This window comes from Lissotriton vulgaris, chromosome 5 (genome assembly GCF_964263255.1).
Source record: "Lissotriton vulgaris chromosome 5, aLisVul1.2, whole genome shotgun sequence".
In the NCBI taxonomy this organism is placed as follows: Eukaryota; Metazoa; Chordata; class Amphibia; order Caudata; family Salamandridae; genus Lissotriton; species Lissotriton vulgaris.
In genome coordinates this window covers 1,143,871,132-1,143,894,244 of record NC_141693.1, presented here as the reverse complement: position 1 = coordinate 1,143,894,244, position 23,113 = coordinate 1,143,871,132, and the positions used below count along the sequence as shown (strand labels likewise).

Here is a 23,113-nt window from a genome sequence, read left to right as displayed (position 1 = left end):
ATGCTAAAAGGAGGGTCTGATAGAATTCATTTTTCGATGCCTCACTCATCCCTATTTCCATATGCGAGTTAGCATCATGTGACTAACTGATAAAATGCGTATATATGCACGTGTTCGCATTACTCTTGCTTGTGACATTTTTATTCAATTATATGTGTGATGATATTAGTTCCTTAGCTTAGCCCGTGTGCCTCCATTTTGTATATCTCCCTGAGCTTGCGAGTCGCACTCGCTCATCTGCCCCTCCCGTAGGAATAGAGAATTTCACTAAGACAGCAGTTTTCGTTTCTCAGCTAACTGTGGCCGAAACTAACAAGTCTCTTTATCAGTAATGTTTTCATGCCCCAGAGACGCTGAAGCCTAGCTCCGCGGCCTTGAGTAAAGATAGCGATGTATCCCTTGCAGGTGCAGATGCCTACTGTATGAGGACATTGTTCCTCTGTCTGGGTTTCAGTAATTTTCCAGAAGGGGCGTACCCTAATGTACTGTGTTGCATTATAATGTACTGCTGTGATGAAGAGAGTCAGTCCTCTCGTTCGTACTCCTAGGAGTGAGGTCGGACAGGGCCCTCTCATATGAGTGTGTTTGGCCTAATAAAAAACTATTGTTTATTCTTCTCCACTGTCCGGCTGACTTCCTACAGAGTTACTATAGGTGAGTGCGGTAAGTCACTCGGGTGGATTTGAGCCACGCTTATCAGAAAAGATGAGTAATGCCTTTTAAGAATCTATATACAACGGGGGACTTGAAAAGGGAAGGCGGATCTGGAAGCCGTAAAAAGGCTGAAATGGCTGAGAGATAGCTCTTGACAGTGCCCAGAGCAGAGCACTGCTGTGCCAAAGAAAATAGAAATAGGAGGACCTCTGAAAGAGGGACAGAAAGGGGATCCACAGCCTTTGCTGTGCACCATGCCACAAATTTATTCCACCAGCAGGCATATACCGTTTTAGAGGAGGGACGCCCGGCTGGCAAGATAACATCACAAACTTCAGGAGGTAGGTCAAAAGACGTCAACTGCCGCCGCTCAATCTCCACGCAAGGAGGTGGAGGCTGGCTGGACAGGTTCGGGTGGAAGACTCTCCCCTGCTGCTGCGACAGAAGATCCTCCAGAAGAAGCAGTCGGAGCGGGGGATCGATCGCCATGCTGAGTAACTCGGGATACCATACTCTTCTAGCCCAGTTCGGAGCCACAAGAATGACTTGGACCCAGTTGCGCTTGATCTTCTTCAGCACTCTGGGTAGAAGTGGTATAGGCGGAAAGGCGTATAGTAGACCGTGACTCCACTCGTGACAAAAAGCGTCGCCTAGCGAGTGCCGCCTTGGAAATTCCAATATCAAAAATGGGGTACCTCTGACACCATAGATCGCACTAAATGTTTGTATACAGGTGCCCCTTTTATTGACCCTGCACTTGTTTTAATTTTTATAACTTTATATTTATTTGAAGTTTAAGCATCCCTTCACCATATATACAACATAAATATCTTATGCAGATAGAAGCGAAATGAACTGTACATTAATACACAAAACAAGTAGATATATACAACATTATTACTGTACATACAATACACATACATTTTTGAAAAATTGAGAATTGCTCCAATTTTACAATAAGAAGAAAAGCCTATAACACCTTTAAATAACTTCAGTATTGTTCTTAGTATTACAATATTCTAATGTCCAGTGTCCTATTATTACTTACTGTGCCAGGACTGTATATGGGCCACTCACTGTTCGCTGATCCACGACACTCGGACATTCTTTGCTGCTGGGGCATTTCCACGGAGTTGCTGAGGCGCGGCCCCCGCTCCACGGGCGTGCCGCTGAACTTGTCAACACTGCTGCGGGACTGTGAGGCTAGGACTCACACACCTGCAGCCTCTTCCCGCAGCGGCTACGCCCTTCCGCCAACGGACTATATATTCAGACATCGCACTCCGCGACGCGGGACGCGCGCGGGACGGAGCACGGGGCGAAGCCCGGGCAAAGGGCGGGCCGTTTGAGGCCGTTAGAGAACGGGAGAGACCGGGACCGGTCCACCACCCCTGGTCTATTTTCAAGGATGTCCACAAGGGAAACAAGGAGCAAAACCGTGTTGTCAACAATGGGAGCGGTTAAAGGTACTTTGGACAATTACTTTGTAAAAGCGGGGTCTTTACTGATTGATGAGATTACTATATTAGAGAGGCGCATATCGCAGGAAATAGACTGGGTGAGGAGATCTTCTATGAGCCCCCTGGCTCAGGCTAAGACCCCAGATACAAGACATGAGCATATTAACACTCAGTACACTAATGGGGGAAGCTGCGATATTGATAACACACCGAATTTAGATCTGACCAACTCTACTTCAGAAACTAGCACAAAGGACCCAAGTAATCTGGGTGACCTGAGTTTATTAAATCTCCCATCGGCCCAAGCCCATGCTGCCCACCCAATCATGCCAACTCCACTGGTATGCTCTTCTGTTGCGGGCAACACCGCCGGCGGAGATGGCAAGGTATCACAGGGCGCGAGAGAAGGAGCAATCCCAAAACAGAAAAAAGGGGCCCAAAGGAACGGGGGAAGGAAGACAAAGACTCAGAAATCCAACTCAACCCAGGAGGCTGACGGTTCTGAGTTGAGTAGAATGGGGTCTTCAACTACTGATAGACAAGAGGTCTTACCCATTGAAATACTACATGTAGACAATACAGAACACGTAAACCTGGACCCCTCTGAGATGCAAGAGGAAGACATCACCCTGGCTGACATAGGAACTCTCCTGAGGACCCTATTGAGGCCATTGGAAGCTCGTCTAATTAAGATAGAAGCGAGGCTAGTGAACATCGAAAAATCTACAGTGCAACTAGCCGATAGCCTGAAAGTTAATACAAGGCTGATGGGAATGGCGAAAAAGGGGGGAACGAGGCTAAGAATAAAAAGGGCACCTTGGTTATCGCCAAGGCAACCAATAGTGTAGCGCCCCCGGCCCGACAGGCAAAATCAACTTTCGCCAAAAATACTTCCACCAAAAATACTTCCATCCAGGACAGAGCTAACATATCTATTTCCAAGGAGCCCCCAGCGCGACCTCCACACACATCCCCGACACAATCAAAGCCCACGCAGTCAAAGGATAATTCCTCTGTTGCCAATCAACCCCGGGAAGTAGTAGCATTAACTGACGAGGTACCAGCTAAAGCTAATAAGACAAGGGTAGTTAACTTGCCCCCGGAGGTAAGCCCCTACACAGTAATCTTAGCAGGGGTCCCAGAGCTAAAAGCAACTTTTAAAGAATCTACCACCTCTTTAAAGAACAAGGTGGTAAGTTGGCAATCCATCTATAGACCACTCCCACAAGGTGTTATGAGCGAGGTTTTGATGGTAAGAAGGGTCCAATGGGTGGGTAACACTAGGAAATCCATTAAGGGAGACTGTGTCCTGGTTAGTTTCAGAGATCCGAGGACCGTTTCCCACATCTGTGGCTGGTCTCCGGATGAACAAGAGATTAATATCCAGCCCTTACCCCTCTCTTTCTTCTACCCGCCACTGACACATGTATGGGAGGAACAGAGATGGGATGGCTCACAGGAGAAGGTGCGTGGGTGGGAACCAAGAGCTAGAGGAGATTTTCACCATCCAAGAACCAACTACCGATCATATTCCACATCGAATTATGGGGAGGACGGATGGGACACTTGTTATGGGAGGGGGGTGACTGGAGAGGTAAAGAGAGAGGGGATTGTCGCCGCCCTAGAGCCCACCACCCCACACTCTTCCCCTTATCAAATAGGTACTCTTGCTTAGATATGGTGGATTGACATTATAGCGGTGGTGATAGTAACCAGTATTCTTACTTAGGGGAGGACATGGAACTAGACATCATATCCCCTAGTCCCACCACTGTTTCGATGACAGAGTCTGGCCACTCCGAAGCTATAGTGCAAAGCTCGGAAGACAACCCGCCAAATTCTGACCAGCCTCTGCCCATTGAAATATCACCAGGAGAAGCAAAGGGAGACTTAGGTAAAAAAATAATACCACAGGGAAGCCGGATTGACATTGATCCCCCAATCATTACTGCTTTTATCCCAGGTACCCCGCGCCTGAAATTAATATCATGGAATGTGGCTGGCCTGGGTAACAAGGTTGAACTACAGGAATGGATTGCTTTTATCAATTCAAAAGATATATGCCTATTGCAAGAAACCTGGGCAAGGGACGAGTACTCTTGCCAGGGTTTCGCGGTATTTTCCATCCCCGCAAAATGGGGGGGGAAAGGGTCGCCCTTCAGGAGGCCTTGTAACTTTGGTGGCTACCCATCTGGGTTGTCAAGCCACCCGTCTTCCCCTCCATTCAGAAGACATATTAGCAGTATTACTAGAATGGCCAAACTCCCTTAGATTGGCTGTAATAAATATATATTTGTGGCCCGTAAACATAGGACGAGAATCACCCACCATCGAGGAACTGTCAAACTTTCTGAATGAAATTCCTAAGGGGACTGCATACGTGGTAGCAGGGGATCTAAATTCTCGCTTGGAGCCCCTAGCAGGCCTCTTGGACGGGTCCTCCCTTGAAGAGAACGCAAGATGGTCAGTACCTCCAACGGTGGCTCCGTCGGCTAGAGCATGGACACCCCTTGCCTTACAGATTACGGCTCTGACTCTTAAATATGGTGTTAGAACGTGCAATGGGCGTACAAAATCTGATATCCCAAGCAATTATACCTTTAATTGACCAGGCAGGGAGTCTAGATTGGATTATGTTTTAGTACAACTGTCTTTGTGGCAGTATATTATTGATTTTAAAGTAATAGATAGAACGGACAGCGACCATAATGCCCTTGAGCTGGTCTACGCCCTCCCTGGCAAGGAGCGTTTGGACCAATCCACGAGAGCGACTAATGCAGGGCTCTCGCTTGAAAACAATTGAAAAAGAATAAGGTGGGAAAAATTAGTGTCTGGCAGAGAGAATATTCCCAAACTTTACTCTAGACTTATTCCTATATTGGAAAAAGTGGGTGTTTTAAGTAAGGACCTTAGCATACCGGAACTCGCAAATCACTAGGCTTGGCACATGAGGAACTTATTAAGTCTCTGGCTGCAGACCTTTTTTCCATGGGAAATACCAAAGGTGGTAGACCCCATCGCAACTCCTGGTATAACGCCATGTGCCGTAAGGCTAAGGGGGATCTGTTGATTAGTATTAAGAAGGGCAAAGGAAGGCAGGAGAAGAGGAGGGAGTACAAGAAACTGATCACGCAGGCCAAGATGGAATGGGACCAAGACAAATGGGAAAACCTGTCAAATTAGGGACTACCGCAAGTTCTGGAGAATTGTCAACACAGGATCTGAGTATCCAGTATCGGCAATAGAGCCAAATATTGCACCTGGGGTATGGAAAGATCACTTTCAGTCCCTCTACACAGAGGAAACTGGAATTACACGCTATACTTCCCCTGAAACCATTACTCACCCCGAGGGCTCCCCCTTCACTGAAGAGGAAGTACGAATGGCTATTGCACGTTTATCGTCAGGTAAGGCTCCAGGGTTGGATGGTCTTCCTGGCGACCTTTTCAAACAAGAGCCTGACGTCTGGGCCCCAAACTTGCTGACAATATTTAATGCCATCTTAAAAGGCATGGAGGTTCCTAGTACTTGGCTGGGGGCAGAGGTAGTCCCGATATTTAAGAAGGGCTCGCCTCTGCTCCCAGCCAACTACAGGCCCATCAGCTTAATAGACGTCTCCCAAAAACTTTTTGGTAGGCTCATTCTGGATCGTCTCCAGAGTTGGCTTGAGGAGACTACTATTCTGAGCCCTTACCAGGCGGGTTTCAGGAGGGGGGTGTCCACAATCGACCAGATATTACGCCTAAATCTTATTTACTGGAGATCAGCACTAATCGAGGGCGGCAGCTTGTACACAGTTTTTGTGGACTTGCGCGTCGATTTGGTGCCAAGATCCAGGTTATGGAATGTCTTGGCAGACCTAGGTGTCCCATTGGATATTCTTGCTATTCTGATGAAGTTGCATCGGAATAACTTTGCCCGTGTCAGATGTGGTAAAAAGGGTAATCTAACTGAAAGTTTCCCCGTTGACAGAGGGGTGAGACAGGGCTGTGTGCTTGCACCAAGACCCTGTTCTGCCTCTTTGTGAACGGGGTAATCGCCCATATGACCGGGATTAATGATATTGATGCCCCCAAACTGAACGGCTGCAGGGTGCCCGCAATTATGTTTGCAGATGACACCCTGCTGTTGTCGAAATCCCCCATGGGAATACAACGCGTACTGGATGGGTTTCTGGAATTTTGTTCAGGGAGGGGTCTTGAGATTAATGTTACTAAAACAAAATGCATGATCTTAAACCCCACCCCATCATCACGTCCCAATCCCTCCCTGGGTTCAGCGCGGCTGGAGAGGATATCTACATTTGAGTACCTGGGAGTAACCCTTAATGAGCACATGACTTGGGGCACACAACAGGTCAGGGCAAACATGAAATTGGTCCAGATAACGGGTGGAATTTCTAGGATGGCGAATACATCACCTTATCGCCCACTTGGCCCTGTTATCCAGATCTACAAATCCTAGGCAAGGGGGGCAGTTATCTATGGGGCTGAGTTGTGGGGCCACACCTCTGCTAAAAACGTAATAAACACAGAAAATAAATTCATCAGGCAGCTGGTAGCTCTCCCACCAAGCACCCTGTTAATCCCATTGAGAATGGATTTGGGTATTAGGCCAATTGTAGACGAACTGGGTTTACAACCACTAACTTTTTGGCGGCGTTTATGGAGCAGCCACGATCTTACCAACTACAGAACGGAGCTCCAGGAGTTTTTAATGCTACCGAAAGTCTCTAACATCCCATGGCTCGGATACATAAAAAGTTCTTGTGAGAGCCTGAACTTATTAGAACTTTGGACTGACCCGGCTAACGCAAGTGTCAGGATCTCTAGCAAAGCGCTGTCAAAGGCGTATTATGACCAAAAGCTGGCCAACACTCTGAGACCAGTGCGTGAGGGATCTTTAACGAATTAATTTATCCAAAGTAAAGACTTGTACCGAATGGAATGTGTTCTGGATGGCATAACTCCTATTTTTGCAATGGAGATATGGCACACTCCCTCTTAGATCATTCACTAGCTCATGGACTTCCTCCCTGACCACTGAGCACTGCCCGGCATGTGCCCACCCCAAAGAAAATGATCTACATGTGGTCTTTTTTTGCAAAGCCTACAGAAGAATTAGGAGATATTGGCTAATTCCCCTTTTAAAAAATCTGGGATTCAGACAGTTTTTGCCGGCGTACAGAATCTTAAAAACTGAAGTGTCTCCCCCAATTGTGTTCGCAGTGGCAAAGTACCTTACAGCCATGTGGTTTATTCCCAACCGTCTCTTGAAAGCAGAACTTGCTTTTCATACAACCTAGTTTTATCATTAATCCTTGTACCTTAATGTGATGATGAATTGACTAATGTGGAACTGTGTATTTATATGAATGCTCTTTTATGATTTCACTGTCTGTATATCTTTTATGATCGCTAGATCGAAATAAAGATTGGAAATGGTATATGATGTAGGCCCTGTCCACCTGTCCTGATTTAAGGTCCTTTTGAGTGGTCTGAAAAAAGCATTTTAAAATGTTATCTTCAGTGGGCAAAGGTTATCGTTCCCACTGTACCTGATTAAATCAAGCCAACTTGTCTTAAAGTAGATTTTTCTAGGCCACTATGTAGTGCCGACACGTTTCAACATTATGGTAGTGGGACCAACACGCTGGTTTATCTCAAGGTCTTCATCCGGGCTGGTTTCAGTTGAAATAGGACGGATTTTGGTGTCACCTTAGTAGCAGAAGAAAACGCCATCTAAACCAGAGCGAGAGTCATTTTGAAAACGAGAGAGAATTATGCAGATTACCGTCACAACAACGTGTCTCGGATCCCCTTAATCAGACAGGACAGAGAAGAAATCAGTTGCAAGAATTGTGACAAATTGTAACTCTGCAAACACACAAAAGACTAGTACATAGTGTATTAAAAGAAGAAAAAAGTGTGTGTTCTTCTGCTACTAAGACCGTCAGACAGTGCATCAGTAAAAGGCAGCAAGGGCTCGGAAGAGGTTGCCGCTACTTGAAGCACTTCAGTCAGGAGGTTAGTCCTGACAGCCACTGTAGGGAGTTTGAGGTGGAGAGCCTCTCCTGCCCTACACAACACCATTGCATAACTTGCTCCCTTCTCCGTAGCCACGGAAGGAGGAGACAGTATGCCAAGGTCAGGCGAGGTGTCTAGACCACTGGCATCCCCCAAATCCTCTGCCCAGTCTGGATCATCACCACACTGTTGTGTTAGAGGGTCCTCAGACCCCTCCCAGTCCTCCCCTTCCTCCGAAGTTTGTGAAACAGGCTGAAAATGAGGACGGGTGTAGGGGTAGAAAGGCCCCATCGGCGTCGGAATCAGCTTTGATCGACTCTGTTCCGGTGCCGAGTCCGGTTCAGGGCTGAAACCAGGGATGACGTCGGTGGTAGTACCGTACGACATCGGAGGTGGTGCCGGATTCGGGGTCGATATAGGTGGAGGTGTTATCAGGTCAATTGGTGTTGCCCGGGATCCGAGCCTGGATCCCGATGGGTCCTGCGGCGCCAAAGCCAACCACGTCACCAGCGCCAAAGCCAACGCTAGCACCGGGGCTGAAGCCACTGGCGTCGAAAGAATATGACCCCCAGTCGGGCCCAAGTGGCCTGAAGGCACACCAGCAGGGCCAGACGGCCCAAAGAGTCGGGCCATGGCAGCATGAAACTCTTGCACCTGTGCAGGCATCGCCAATAGACCTGGAAATGGTCAGCAGGACAGCGGCGACGTCGCAGGCTCCGCCTAAGCTGCGGGGGTGGCACCACCCACACCCGCAGCCGCGTCACGCAAAGGGGAAGTCGAAGAGCGGTGGCGCTTCTTTGACTTCTTTTTGGAATGCTTTGACTTACCTAACCCAGAGTGCGAAGACTTAGATCCAGAGTGACGGCTCGGTGACCGGTCCCTCGACCTCCCAAGGGACCTTAAGCGGTGAGGAGTCGACTGCAGGACTTCCAGCAACTTTCTGGACCGTCCCGCAAAGTCTTCGGCGCCATGGCCGGGCAGTTGGGGCACGACTTGGAGTCGTGGTCACGCCCCAGGCAGTAGAGACACACGCTGTGCGGGTCCGTCACTGACATCATGCGGTGACAGTCCCCGTAGTTCTTGATAGCGGGCATCCCTACGACACCAGGAGCCAATCGACTAAAGAAATGAGGTAAAAAGCCTCAAAAATGCTCAGTCAAAAGTGACTGGGGGTACTTGCTCTTCCTGGAAAGAACTGACGTCAGCACACGTGGGCACGTCTAAGTAGCTCCAGCGACGTCAACCCGGCGCCAACGACTCACGCGTAGCCGCAAGACGATGCCTCTCAACGCGCAGGGTTACTGCTGACCAAAAAAAATCCAGATCCAGTCTGACACCTGGGGGTAATTCTAAGGTAAGGAATCTATCACTACCCGTTTCTTTCAGATGCAAAATGTAGTAGTGTAGACTAGAATGATGCAGAGTAGAGTACAGTGGGATAGACTGCAGGATTGTTAAGTTTCATAGAGGTACAGTGGCGTAAAGGCATAGAGTGAATAGGTGCAGAGTGGTGTAGAGCACAGTGGCGTAGAGCGCAGTGGTGTAGATTGCAGTGTCAGGGGGCAGTCGTGCAGAGTAGATGAGAGTGCCATATAGTGATTTGGGATAGAATGCAGTGGTGTAGCGTGCAGTAGAGTGGAGTAGAGTAATGTAGAGTAGAATGCAGTGGCATAGAGTGCAGTGTTGTAGAGTGACAGAGGTAAGATGGCATAAAGTGCATTGGTGCAGAGTTGAGTGGTACAGAGTAGAGTGGCGTAAAGAAGAGTGGCAGAGAGTGCAGTGGGGCAGAGTGGAGTAGCATGCATTGGTTTTGAGTAAAGTGGCATAGAGTGCAGTGGCATAGAATAAAGTGGTGAAGAGCACAGTGGCACAGAGTGCAGATTAGAGTAGCGTTTTGCAGAGTGGAGTGGTGCAGTGTACACTGCTTGGCGTGGAGTGGCATGAAGTAGAGTGGCGAAGAGTGAAGTGGTGTAGAGTAGATTGTTTCATTCTAGAGTGAAGTGTTGTAGAGTGAAGTGGTGCACGGAGGAGTGGAGTGGTGCAGATTAGAGTGTAGTGGCATAGAGTGCAATGGTGTAGAGTGCAGTGGTGCAGAATGCAATTTAGTTTAGAGTGGCTTAGAGTGGATTAGCATAGAGTGCAGTGACTTAGAGTGCACTGGCATGGAGGGATGCGGAGTAGAGTGGTATACAGTGAATTGGTGTAGAATGTAGTATTGTGGCATAGAGTAGAGTGGTGCTGATTAAGTGCAGTGGAATAGTGTACAGTTGTATAGAGAGCAGTGGTGCAGAGTAGAGTGGCAGAGAGCTCAGTGGCAGAGAGTGCAAAGTTGTAGAGTGGCGTGGAGTGGCATAGAGTGGAACGGTGCAGGGTGGAGTGGAGTGACGTAGAGTGGTGTGATGTAGAGTAGAGTGGAATAGAGCAGGGTTGAGTTCAGTGGCATAGTGTAGAGTGGTGTAGAGTAGAGTGGCTCATAGTGGAGCAGAGCTCAGAGCCCAGACTGCAGTGCCATAGACTAGAATGTTTCAGAGTAGAGTGATGCAGCATAGAGTGGAATGGTGCATGGTAGAGTGCTGTGGATGATCCACAGGAGGGGCGAACTCATGGACAACCTAAAACAAACAAAACCGGCAAATAGAAACCAAGCAAATTTGATATACAAATCACAAAGCCAATAGTAAGCAATGGGTGGAATGCATTCCCAGGAAAGCTTTCTGAATTTCTCCAAGATGTCTTTAGCAAACCAGCCGGCTGCCTCTCTGGTAGGCTGTGACCTAAAAAATGTACCTTCCTGAAAGTGCTGAAATTGATTGAGATGTCCCTCGATCAAGTGAAGCAGAGCATGCTGAGCTTGAAAAATACAGAACAATTTACTTATTTCTTGGGACAAGGATTACCTGTGCCTTCCGAATAATGATATATAGCAAATTCTCACAGCTCTAGGTAACAAACGTTGGAACCCTGGAAGCGCACATATGCAAGGCCGCAAGCTCATGCTTCTGGCATAATAAACACTTTTACAGAATCCTTCCTTACACTGTTTGAAGCCATTGTCTTAATACAAAAATACCATGTGCCATTTCTTAACACCATTTCTAGCGTCAAAGATTAATCTTCATGCACCACAGTGTACCTTCTCTCCACTGCCCACGTTCTGCTGGGGACTCCCAAAACCAGAACCATTCATTTGGGGACAGAACATTCTTGGCCAAAGGAAGGAACAGACTCACTTTTGAGCTTTGTTCCGTTTCTTAACTCCTTGTTTTAGGGGAAAAAAAAACTTTTCTTTTAAACCAATAAATACGGTTTATTCATTTTAATTGCTTCTCAATTTTAATTGCATCTCAGTTTATTGTGGTTTGTTACAGCGCCAAAAAGCTTCTGCATGCACGCATTCTTCAAATACCAGTAACATAACACAACATAACATAACTTAGCATAACATAACCTACAGCAGTATATAGCAAAGGGAATCTGTGAAGTACAGAGCACGCTTTACTATCTGTGCTTTTCAGTCAAAATGTGAACCAGCGATGTTGTGTATAGTAACTTAAAGTGCCCGAAATATCAAAAATGTAAACAAGCTATTTTTAAATGGTATTTAAATAAAAATGAAGTTTAACCTCTTAACTGCGGCAGCAATTACGCCGCGGTGCGGCGGTTTAGTGGAGTGGGCGGAGCCGAGGCCGGCCAACGGACGTGCGCAGCACTATGAAGGTAGTGCTGCCGACAGAAGCACGCAAGGGGTTAAAAAATACAAGATGTATGTAAATTCTACTTATTGACATCCTTCTCCAGTGGGATCCTTGGGGACAGACACGCAGAGCCTTGGGTAAAAACACTGAGGACAGTGGGAGCAGAGGAAGCCACGGCATGGAGGAGTGTGTAGTTTGTGGTGAGGAAGAGTTGAAGCAAGGTTTTGCTGATTGTTATATCATTTACCTTCAAAATAAAAAAATTACAAAAACATGGTTGGGATCCCCTCTGCAGGTGACGTTTAAGTTAAAAATGAATTACTACAGAAGAGGGGCCGTTTGTTTTCTCTCCTCTAAAAATCTTAAAGTGGTTTGAATACTAAATGGCTCTGCGACGACTCTCGCAGCAACGTGATGCGGTCCGCAAGCAAGCGGTGCGACGATCTCACCCAGTGACAGCAGGCTCTGCAACGATACTCGCAGCGATGGTAATCTTCCCGCACTGGTCTGGTGCGTCCTTCAAACGAAGGATGCGACGGCTCTGGCAGCGGCAACAGGCGCTGCGACAATCTCGGCCTTCGTAGCTGCAGGAATTTCTTTGCACTGACGGGGATGTGCTCCGCAAGTGAGCGATGCGATAAAACTTGCAGAAAGTCTTTACAATCTTGGTTCCCAGCTTCCCAACACAGGTACAACTTCCAGAGGCACCACAACTGGCCCAAGCATTCTAGGAAGGACAGAACTCTCTCAGCAGAGTTCAGGGAAGCTGGGGGTGAAGTCCTTTTGTTCCTGGGACTTCTTAACAAGAAGCCAGCTCTTCGCAGGCCCTTGGAGATTCCTTCAAGCAAGGGGACACAGCACAAAGCAAAGTCCTTCCCTCTCCTTGGCAACAAAGCAACTGCAGGTCATTCCAGCAAAGCAACAGCAGGACAATCTTCCTTCTTCAGTCTTCCAGATTTCTCAGTGGCAGAGGTTCCTTCTTGATTCCAGGATGATCTAATTTTCTGTAGTCAGGGGTCCTGTACTTATACCCCTAAAGGTCTGTGTTCCCTTTGTGCAGGAGGGCTCTGAGTCCATTCTGAACCAGTTCTAGATGTTCGTTGAGCACTTTGTTTTCCTGGCTTTTCCTTTCCTTTCAGAGAGAGGGGCAGGGTTGTCAGCCGCCCAGCAGTAGGTGGAGCCAGCATTGTGGAAGGCAGGCACAGCCCTATTCAGGTCCAGTTGCTACCCCCTCCCACCACTCTAGATGCAGATGGAGCTATGCAGCCCAGTAATGGCCCACTCAGCCTCTGGGAGCCACCCAGCCCGTCACCCACAAACCAGACTGCAATTCACAAACAGGCCAAGGCAAACAGAAAGGTCAGACAAGAGAACAGCTACTTTCTAAAAGTGCTGTTCTCAAACACAGTATTTAAAAACCACCTTTCCTAAAAGATGTGTTAGTAAATTCTGAGTTCAGGGATACCAGACTTTTATGTCCTACCATGCTCCTATGGGAAGATATGCTGGTAGCCACTGTAGCCAGCATTCCACATGATAGCCTATGGGCAAGGTAGCCTTACAATAGTGAAAAGCGAACTGTCATTCACTACCAGAGCATGTCACCTGCACTAGTACATGCTCTATCTTTCACATACACTGCACCCTGCCCAATGGGGTACCTTGGGTCTTCCCTAGGGGTGACCAATGTGTACAGAAAGGGAAGGGTTAGGCCTGGTAAGTGGGGACACTGACCAGGTGGACATGGCAGTTCACAGATTGCACACAGGCACTGTGGTGGCAGGCCTGAGACACCATTTTAGGGCTACTCGTGTGGGTGGCACAATCAGTGCTGCAGGCCGACTAGTAGCATTTGTATCACCAGCCCTGGCACACTCAGTGCACTTTACTAGGGACTTCTTGGTAATAAAAGTATGCCAATCATGGATAACTAATCACAATAACAATGTACACAGGGAACACTTGCACTTTGACACTGATCAGCAGTGGCAAAGTGCCCAAAGCATCTAAAGCAGCAAAAACGAAATCCAGCCCAGCATAATAATTACAGGCGGCAGAGGACAAAAGATAGGGAGATAGCACGCCAGAGATACCAGGTCTAACAACAAGCATGCAACTGTACATAGATTTTGCCCGTTAAATTCAGCCCCTGCCCTGTACTATCATGGAAGAAAAAAGAAGAGTGCATTTTTACTCTTTAGAATGCAGTTCATAAAAGACAGTCAGGAAATCCAAGCCCTTTGAGATCACCAAGCATGAAAAGGTTTATCAAAATTATTCAGATCCACACTTTCAGCTGCTCCCGAAAAGAGATACAGTCAAAAGTAGAAACTTCTGTGGTACAGCAGAACAAATTGATTTCTACAGTGATAGAGATATCTAGCAAAGCCCTTTAATGAGTAGTGTCCAATAGAAGCATGCAGGAACATACCCTGGAAACTGGCAGAGAATTAGCCAATTTCCATTTGCAAAATCCGGGCTCTGAGGCCCAGATTTCCAGAGGGACTGCCTAGCAAGTGCTGGTCATGCTTGGTTGTCTTTCCAGAACTCAGAGGAGGACACAGCCGTCAAACTTTTCATGAAAGGCTTCATGAACACGGATTCTTATTCTGAGAACCAGCAGCGACTGGGGGGGGAAAATATGCAAGGAAAAATATGTAGGGGGTGGCGAGTCACAGTTGAGCACCCTTTTTTATCAAGTTGAGCAGAAGAATCGCATTGTTTGATATCAATGTTTAGGTTGATAATTAGTCTTCAAATGGGAGAATTAAAACAATAGCATCACAATTGCCGTCCTTCTAGAAGAGAAGGCGCACATCTATCTTAATTAAAATCGGTGCATTTCATAAGAGCGCCTTTCCGAACATTTAGACAGAGCCGCGACTTTCCGTGCAAATTTAATTGAACCGGGAAAAAGTTAACAGGCTAATGAAGTTTCGCTTAGATTGCAAATTAAGATGAAGACTCCAAGTCCTGTAATTAATAACAGAAGAATAATGACAAAAGAATGGATTTTAAGGGGCGCCATAGGAGGGGACATTTCCCTGCCACAAATTGCTTGCAAAGAAAGATAGAAAAGCTAGTTCAATTTCTACAATCAATAATTAAAAGCCACTGGGGAAATAAACAAAAGAAAAAGAAATCCAGCCTCGCTCACCTGTGGAGCCAATTGACCAGGTGATATTCAAGTTAAAATTGTTGGATGCATTAATTGAAATATCCAAATTCTTGTTTGACTGCAAGAAAGAAAGACAATGATCACATTTTAGTAATAATTTTTTTTCATTTCAATAAGTAGTCCTTTAGTGTAGAAGAGTACTGACATAACTTACCTTGTGCATAATTAGAACTTAATCTACAAATGTCTGTTCCTAGTTGATAGGCCACATTTTGCAAATGGAATCAATAACAAACGTCTTGAAAAATTTGGAACTTCATTATAAATAGGTAAATTGACCGTAGTCAGAAATCACAGGCAGTATAAGCATAACTCTTGTCTCCACCTGCTGTGAATTCTAACTTCTCGCCTGTATTTGATACAGACCCTGGCAAACGTCCTGAACATTTACAACTTTCATACATTTCCAAGAATAGACAATGGAATTTGAATTCTACGCTAATGCATCTTGCACTTTTTGAAATCTCATATGTTCTGAGAGAAACCCATCCAATGTTCCACATGGAATTTAGAGGTATTCACAGTTTCAACATGATTATTCAATTACTACTCACTTTTGACAGAGTACTTTTCTGTGTTTATCAGGATGGCTAAGCCATGCAAATTAAGAATTCTCATTAAATTCAAATTTTCTAGTAGGGTGCATGATTTTGCATGGCAAGACTCCTCAGAACAGATGCAAAGCCCATCAAATTGGTATATTTTTCAACACAATAATGCAAATTTCTGCATGAAAATCCTGATTCAGTCCATCTCAGGATTTCCTGTGTGGAAATCCTTTTTTCATTCACTTTGGTGATAACAAAAGGCTTGCAAAAGTTTGTACATACCGCCCAAACAAAGGACTAAAACTTGAGCAATGGATTTAAAGTCAGACGCATGTCAAGAGTGGTGCAGCTGGCTGCCCACTACTACCACTCACAACTATATAGTTCTCTACCTCAAACAACACCCACTTCAACCTTCCACATACTATCCTCTCCCGCACACAGTTACATTTCTGGCCTCACAATTGCTCCCCATAGCTGCTTATCACTCTAACTATTTTTAATATATTTTTTATTTCATTTTTTGTTGCATAGTACCTGTTAAACACACAAAAGGTGATAGGAGGCAGAAGACATCACATTCACAACTCTCATGGACTGCGCCGATGTTGATCTCTATGCCTTGATTGAAACTAATGTTCTGGTCAAGGTACAAAACGATTACTGGGATGCCATTGTCTTCTTTAAAGTTTGTATGCCAAACTGTAACGATTTGTTTGTTTTTCAAAAACAACAAACTGATGACCCCTGGTTCCTACACCCAGGATTTTGTTTTACCTGGGTGTGAGAGTCATGTTTGTTTTTCTATGTCCCTTGCCGCCTGGCAGTGACAAACAGAACAAGCATTGGCATAGCCAATAGGTCTTGCTTTTGGGATCTTATAAGTTTTTAGCCTTGCAACACTTGACCTTGAGTAATCAAGGTTATTGTGCTGGATAACTAAACATTTATAATGTCCTAAAGGCGAGACCTATCGGCTATGTATTGGGGGGGACTTATAAGTGATTAGGTAGAGCTATTGACTTTGCCAATGTTTCTAAATTGTGCAGTAGCGAAGTATGGCTGCTGTGCAGCATGCTGAGAAGTTGTAATTAAAAAGTGTAAGAAGCACTGAGTGATGCTGTGGTGGCGTTGAGTGCTGCTGTGCTGGCCTTGAGGGATGCTGTGGTGGTCCTGTGTGATGTGGAGGTCTTATGTGATGCTGTGGCACTGCTGACTGATGCTGTGGTGACGCTGATTGATGCTGTGGCACTGCAGAGTGATGCTGTGGTAGCATATAGTGATGCTGTGGTGGTACTGAGTGATGCTGTGATGTTCCGGAGTGATGCTAAGGTAGTGCTGAGAAATGCTGTGGTGGCATTGAGTGATGCTGTGTGGGCCCTGAGTGATGCTGTGGTGGTCCCGAGTGATGCTGTGGTCATGCTGCCTGATGCTGTGGTGATGCTGATTGATTATGGGGCACTGCAGAGTGATGTAGTGGTAGCATTTAGTGATGGTGTGGTGGTACTGAGTGATGCTGTGGTGGTGCTGAAGGATGCTGTGGTGAAGGTGAGTGATTCTGTGGTGGGGCTGAGTGATGATGTGGCGGTGCTGACTGATGCTGTGGTGGTGCTGACTGATGCTGTGGTGGTGCTGACTGATGCTGTGGTGGTGCTGAGTGATGCTGTGGTGAGTTTGAGTGATGCTGTGGTGGTGCTGAGTGAAGCTTTAGTAGGGCTAACTGATGCTTTGGTGGTGTTGAGTGATCCTGTGCTGGCCCTGAGTGATGCTGTGGTGGTGCTGAAGGATGTTGTGGTGGGGCTGAGTGATGATGTGGTCATGTTGAGTGATGATGTGGTGGTGCTGACTGATGCTGTGGTGGGGATGAGTGATGCTGTGGTGGTGCTGAGTGATGCTGTGGTGGAGCTGAGTGATGCTGTGGTGGTGCTGAATGATGGTGTGGTGGTGCTGAGTGATGCTGTGGTGGTGCTGAGTGACGCTGTGATGGTGCCAAGTGTTGCTGTAGTTGCGCTGATTGATGTTCTGGCGATGCTGGTTGATGTTGTGGTGCCTCTGAGGGATGCTGTGGTGTTGCTGAGTGATGTTGTGGTGGGGCTGAGTGATGCTGTGGTGGTGCTGAGTGATGCTGTGGTGGAGCTGAGTGATGCTGTGGTGGTGCTGAATGATGGTGTGGTGGTGCTGAGTGATGCTGTGGTTGTGCTGAGTGACGCTGTGGTGGTGCCAAGTGTTGCTGTAGTTGCGCTGATTGATGTTCTGGCGATGCTGATTGATGTTGTGGTGCCTCTGAGGGATGCTGTGGTGGTGCTGAGTGATGCTGTGTTGGTGCTGTGTCCCGCTGTGGTGTGCAGCTGAGTGATGCTGTGGTGGACCTCAGTGATGCTGTGGTGTTCCTGAGCGATGCTGTGGTGGTGCTGAGTGATGCTGTTGTGGTGCTGAGTGATGGTGTCGTGGTGGTGAGTGATGATGTGGTGGTGTTGAGTGATGATGTGGTGGTGCTGAGTGATGCTGTGGTGGACCTGAGTGATGCTGTTGTGGTGCTGGATGATGTGGTGGTGCTGATTGAAGCTTTGGTGGTGCTGAGTAATATAGGTGTGTCCATGAGTGATGCTGTGGCGGTGATGAGTGATGCTGTGGTGGTGCTGAGTGATGGTGTGGTGGTGCTGAGTGATGTTGTGTTACCATTTAGTGATGGTGTGGTGGTCCTGCGTGATGCTGTGGTGTTCTTGAGTGATGCTGTGGTGGTGCTGAGTGAAGCTTTGATGGTGCTGACTGATGTTGTGGTGGCGTTGAGTGATCCTGTGCTGGCCCTGAGTTATGATGGTGGCCCTGGGTGGTGCTGACTGATGCTGTGTTGATGCTGATTGATGCTGTGGTAGTGCATAGTGATGCTTTGGTGGTACTGGGTGATGCTGTGGTGTTCCTGAGCGATGCTGTGGTGGTGCTGAGTGATGCTGTGGTGGCATTGAGTGATTCTGTGGTAGTGCATAGTGATGCTGTGGTGGTACTGAGTGATGCTGTGATGTTCTTGAGTGATGCTGTGGTGGTGCTGAGCGATGCTGTGGTGGCGTTGCGTGATGCTGTTATAGCACATAGTGATGCTGTGGTGGTACTGAGTGATGCTGTGGTGTTCCTGAGTGATGTTATGGTGGTGCTGAGTGATGCTGTGGTGTTCTTGAGTGATGCTTTGGTAGCGCTGAGCGATGTTGTGGTGGTGATGAGTGATGCTGTGGTTGCGCTGAGTGATGCTGTGGTAGTGCATAGTGATGCTGTGGTGTTACTGAGTGATGCTTTGGTGTTCCTGAGTGAAGCTGTAGTGCTGCTGAGTGATGCTGTGGTAGCCCTGAGTGATGCTGTTGTGGTGCTGATTAAAGCTTTGGTGGTGCTGACTGATGATGTGGTGGCGTTGAGTGATCCTATGCTGGCCCTGAGTGATGCTCTGGTGGCCCTGAGTGATGCTGTGGTGGTGCTGACTGATGCTGCGTTCATGCTGTGTTCATGCTGATTGATGCAATGGCGCTATAGTGTGATGCTGTGGTGGCACTGAGTGATGCTGTATTGTTCCTGAGCGATGCTGTGATGGTGCTTAGTGATGTTGTGGTGAAGGTGAGTGATGCTGTGGTGTCCCTTAGTGATGCTGTGGTGGTGCAGAGTAATAATGTGGTGGTGTTGACTGATGCTCTGGTGGTGCTGAGCGATGCTGTGCTGGCCCTGAGTGATGCTGTGGTGGCCCTGAGTGATGCTGTGGTGGTGCTGAGTGACGCAGTGGTGGTGCTGACTGATGCTGTGGTTGCGCTGAGTGATGAGGTTGAGTCACTTAGAGATGCTGTGGTGGTGCTGAGTGATGCTGTTGTGGTGTTGAGTGATGCAGTATTGGCCCTGAGTGATAATGTGGTAACCCTAAGTGGTGCTGTGGCAGTGCTGAGTGATGCTGCGGTAGTGCTGAGTGTTGCTGTGGTGGAGTAGAGCGATGCTGCAGTGGCGCTGAGTGATGCTGTTGTGGCCTTGAGCGATACTGTTGTGGGATTGAGCGACGCTGTGGTGGTGGTGAGTGTTGCTGTAGTTTCGCTGATTGATGTTGTGGTGCCCCTGGGTGATGCTGTGGTGGTGCTGAGTGATGCTGTGGTGGTGCTGAGTGATGCTGCGGTGGTGCTGAGTGATGCTGCGGTGGTGCTGAGTGATGTTGTGGTCCTGCTGAGTGATGCTGTGGTGGTGCTGAGTGATGTGGTGTTGGTGAGGAGTGATGCTGTGGTGGCGCTGAGTGATGCTATGATTGCGCATACTGATGCGGTGTTAGTAATGAGTGATGCTGTGGTGTTCCTGAGTGATGCTGTGATGGTGCTGAGTGATTCTGTGGTGGCATTGAGTGATGCTGGTGTAGACCATAGGGATACTGTGGTGGTACTAAGTGATGCTGTGGTGTTGCTGAGTTATGTTGTGGTGGTGCTTAATGATACTGTGGTGTTCTTGAGTTATGCTGTGGTGGTGCTCAGTGATGCTGTGGTGGCACTGAGTGATGCTGTGGTAGTCCATAGTGATGCTGTGGTGGTACTGAGTGATGCCGTGGTGGTACTGAGTGATGCTGTGGTGGTACTGGGTGATGCTGTGGTGTTCCTGAGTGATGCTATGGTGGTGCTGAGTGATGCTGTGGTGGCATTGAGTGATGCTGTGGTGGCATTGAGTGATGCTGTGGTGGCATTGAGTGATGCTGTGGTAGCCCATAGTGAAGCTGTGGTGGTACTGAGTGAGGCTGTGGTGTTCTTGAGGGATGCTGTGGTGGTGCTGAGCGATGCTGTGGTTGCGTTGCGTGATGCTGTTATAGCACATAGTGATGCTGTGGTGGTACTGAGTGATGCTGTGGTGTTACTGAGTGATGTCGTGGTGGTGCTGAGTGATGTTGTGGTGGTGCTGAGTGATGCTGTGGTGTTCTTGAGTGATGCTGTGGTGGTGCTCAGTGATGTTGTGTTGGCGCTGAGTGATGCTGTGTTAGTGCATAGTGATGCTTTGGTGGTACTGAGTGATGCTGTGGTGTTCCTGAAAGATGCTGTGGTGGTGCTGAGTGATGCTGTGGTAGTGCATAGTGATGCTGTGGTGTTCCTGAGTGATGCTGTGGTGGTGCTGAGTGATGCTGTGGTAGCATTGAGTGATGCTTTGGTAGCCCATAGTGATGCTGTGGTGGTCCTGAGTGATGTGAGGGGCGTTGAAGTGCAAATAAAGCTGAAATAAATAAAGCATGTTTGTATGTGAGGGCGATCTGGCTGGGGTGGCAGGGGGGAATGAGGTGACAGGGGGAGTGAAAATGAGAACACACTGTTGAATGCTGAAAGCAACAAGATTACCAGTCAATTTCCAGTGTAAAGAAATACAAACGAAATAAAAGTAGGATGGTTTTGAAGAACAAGCTGCGAGACACGCTATGTGGTGGGTGAAGGGGAGGGGCATTGAAATGAGGCGCGCACGCTTGGGCGAGTGAGAGGAAAGCCAGATGGCACCTTTGTTTGTGCCGGGGCGCGTAACCGCACACTGTATGCCACACAAAAAGCTGTGGTCAGCTTTTTAAAGCCCACTTACTAAATGTCTCACCAGCGCAGCGCATGTGCTAGCTCAGGCGAGATCTAAACAAGGGGATCACAGTGTACACTCTAAAGTAGGTGCACAGTGTAATCTGCTTAATCTATTCTGTTGGGCTGTCAGAGGAAGCTTTCCATTGATGGAACCAAAGCAGGCTCCATTGATGGAAAGCTGGTGGTCATCCTGACCCTAAACAGGGCAGGTTAATGTTAGAAAATGTGTGGTCTTCCTGATGCTAAATAGGGCAGGTGGATGCTAGTTTGGCAGAAAAGTGCTCATGCCCATTTGAAACGGATTACCCACCAAACTATAAATCAGCCCCTTAGTCATGGACCACAATGAAGAGTGCTGCTTCCTTGGTAAACCCTGTCAATCACATCTGGAAGTGGCAGCATTATAGAAATCCGCTCCCAGTCTCCAGACTATGCTACCGATGCATCACCACCTACATCTTGTCAGCTGAGAATCAAGCCTTTAAAATCTCTCTGAAACTTTCAGCTTGCTTCAGAAACTACACTCACTTATCTGACTTATCCGCTGTCCATAGTCGCAAGCTATTCTTAATCTCCAAAATCTATTCCCTGACATCGCTTGTAGTATTACGAAATAATAAAAAGGAACTCCTAAAAGTACCCACATGCTTCATAAAGGAGTGTGCAAAAACAGTTTTGACAAAAACTACGCTCTGCATAATCATCAGGTTTTTCATGCCGATATAAAAAACATCGACAGGCACAACATTAGACCCTAACTTGAATGTGAATCATTGTGAAAAACAGCCCATCAGTGCTTTAAGTGAACCCAACTTGGATGACATTCACATCTGGAAAAGATATACTGAGGATATAGGTGAAAAAGAAGGTCTGAAAGAATTTGAGGTGTGGCTGAATGGGAGAAACCTATATTTTAATTCTCTGACCCATTAAGCAAGGACAAAGTACCATCTAAAGAGTATTCTAACAAGACAGAACAGAATGTATTATTAACAGTTACCAACCATTCTAATTTTGAGAAATATCATAGTAGGCGAATTCTTGAGGTATCACAGTCACTACAACCAAGTTGAATCAATACACCGAGGAAGAGTGGTGGGGACTGGACAGCGCAGTGAGTCTGGACCCCTATTCACTGTGGAATCCGCAACCCTAGTCTGGCTGGTATTGAGGACGCCCATAGGAGCCCCTGCCGTGACCACAAAAGGCTGTGGTCAGGAAGCCAAAGAGAGGCCCAAGAGCCTGGCAGTCACAGGCTTTCATGGGTCACTGCTTTGAAGCCAAACTGGTGGGCCAGAGAAAGGCACTTTAATTAAGGAAAACTAGACGCCCCCAAAATCCCTGTGAACCGCATGCAGGTGTGGTAGCAAAGTGCCACTGTAGAGGCCAAGGCCCTGACTAAGGAGTCCCTGGTGTCCAGTCCACAACTGATGGCAAACTTCAAAGCTTGGTTCACAATGGGTCGACACTTTTCAAGGAAATAGGACAGCAGCTGCCCAAGTGGTTTCTATAGGACATGAAAATATCCACCCAAGAGACATACGGTGTTCACCAACTGAAAGGCCAAGCTGGTGTAAGAGAGGATATTCTTCGCAAAAGCATCAAGCCTCTTGGAGTTCCTATCCAGGGAGCTGTGGTGGCTAGCAACAAAGGGGAGTGGAGGAGCAAGCAAATATGTGGTTGGTGGGTGCATACAATAAATACAGTCATACAGATAAAATAAATAAAATAAAAGGATATTTACAGTGCTTGCTGCACAACATGTCCTCTTCGCTTTGGTCCTCCCCTTCTCTTGTGACATGAAGGGCCCCACCCAACTCCTTTAACCAATCCTGGTGTTGCTTTCATGCTGTTAAAACACATGAGAGAAGCTTCAGGATTGGAGAGAGTGTCCTTTCTCGGCGCTCCTGAGGATAATAGAGGCCCGTGCTTGCTCTTAACCCAGCTGTCTAAGACAGCTGGGTTGAGAGGTTTACAGTGCACATGTCTGG

The 23,113-nt window shown here is 47.3% G+C and overlaps 1 protein-coding gene across 1 annotated transcript in view; it reads right to left on the bottom strand.

Moving 5' to 3' along the window:
- ATRNL1 (attractin like 1) overlaps positions 1 to 23,113 on the bottom strand; it is a 1,808,663-nt gene that overhangs the window by 457,890 nt on the left and 1,327,660 nt on the right. Inside the window, exon 23 of the mRNA XM_086919594.1 lies at positions 14,993 to 15,071. Coding sequence (XP_086775720.1) covers positions 14,993 to 15,071 — 79 coding nt within the window. The remainder of the gene's footprint in view (positions 1 to 14,992; positions 15,072 to 23,113) is intronic.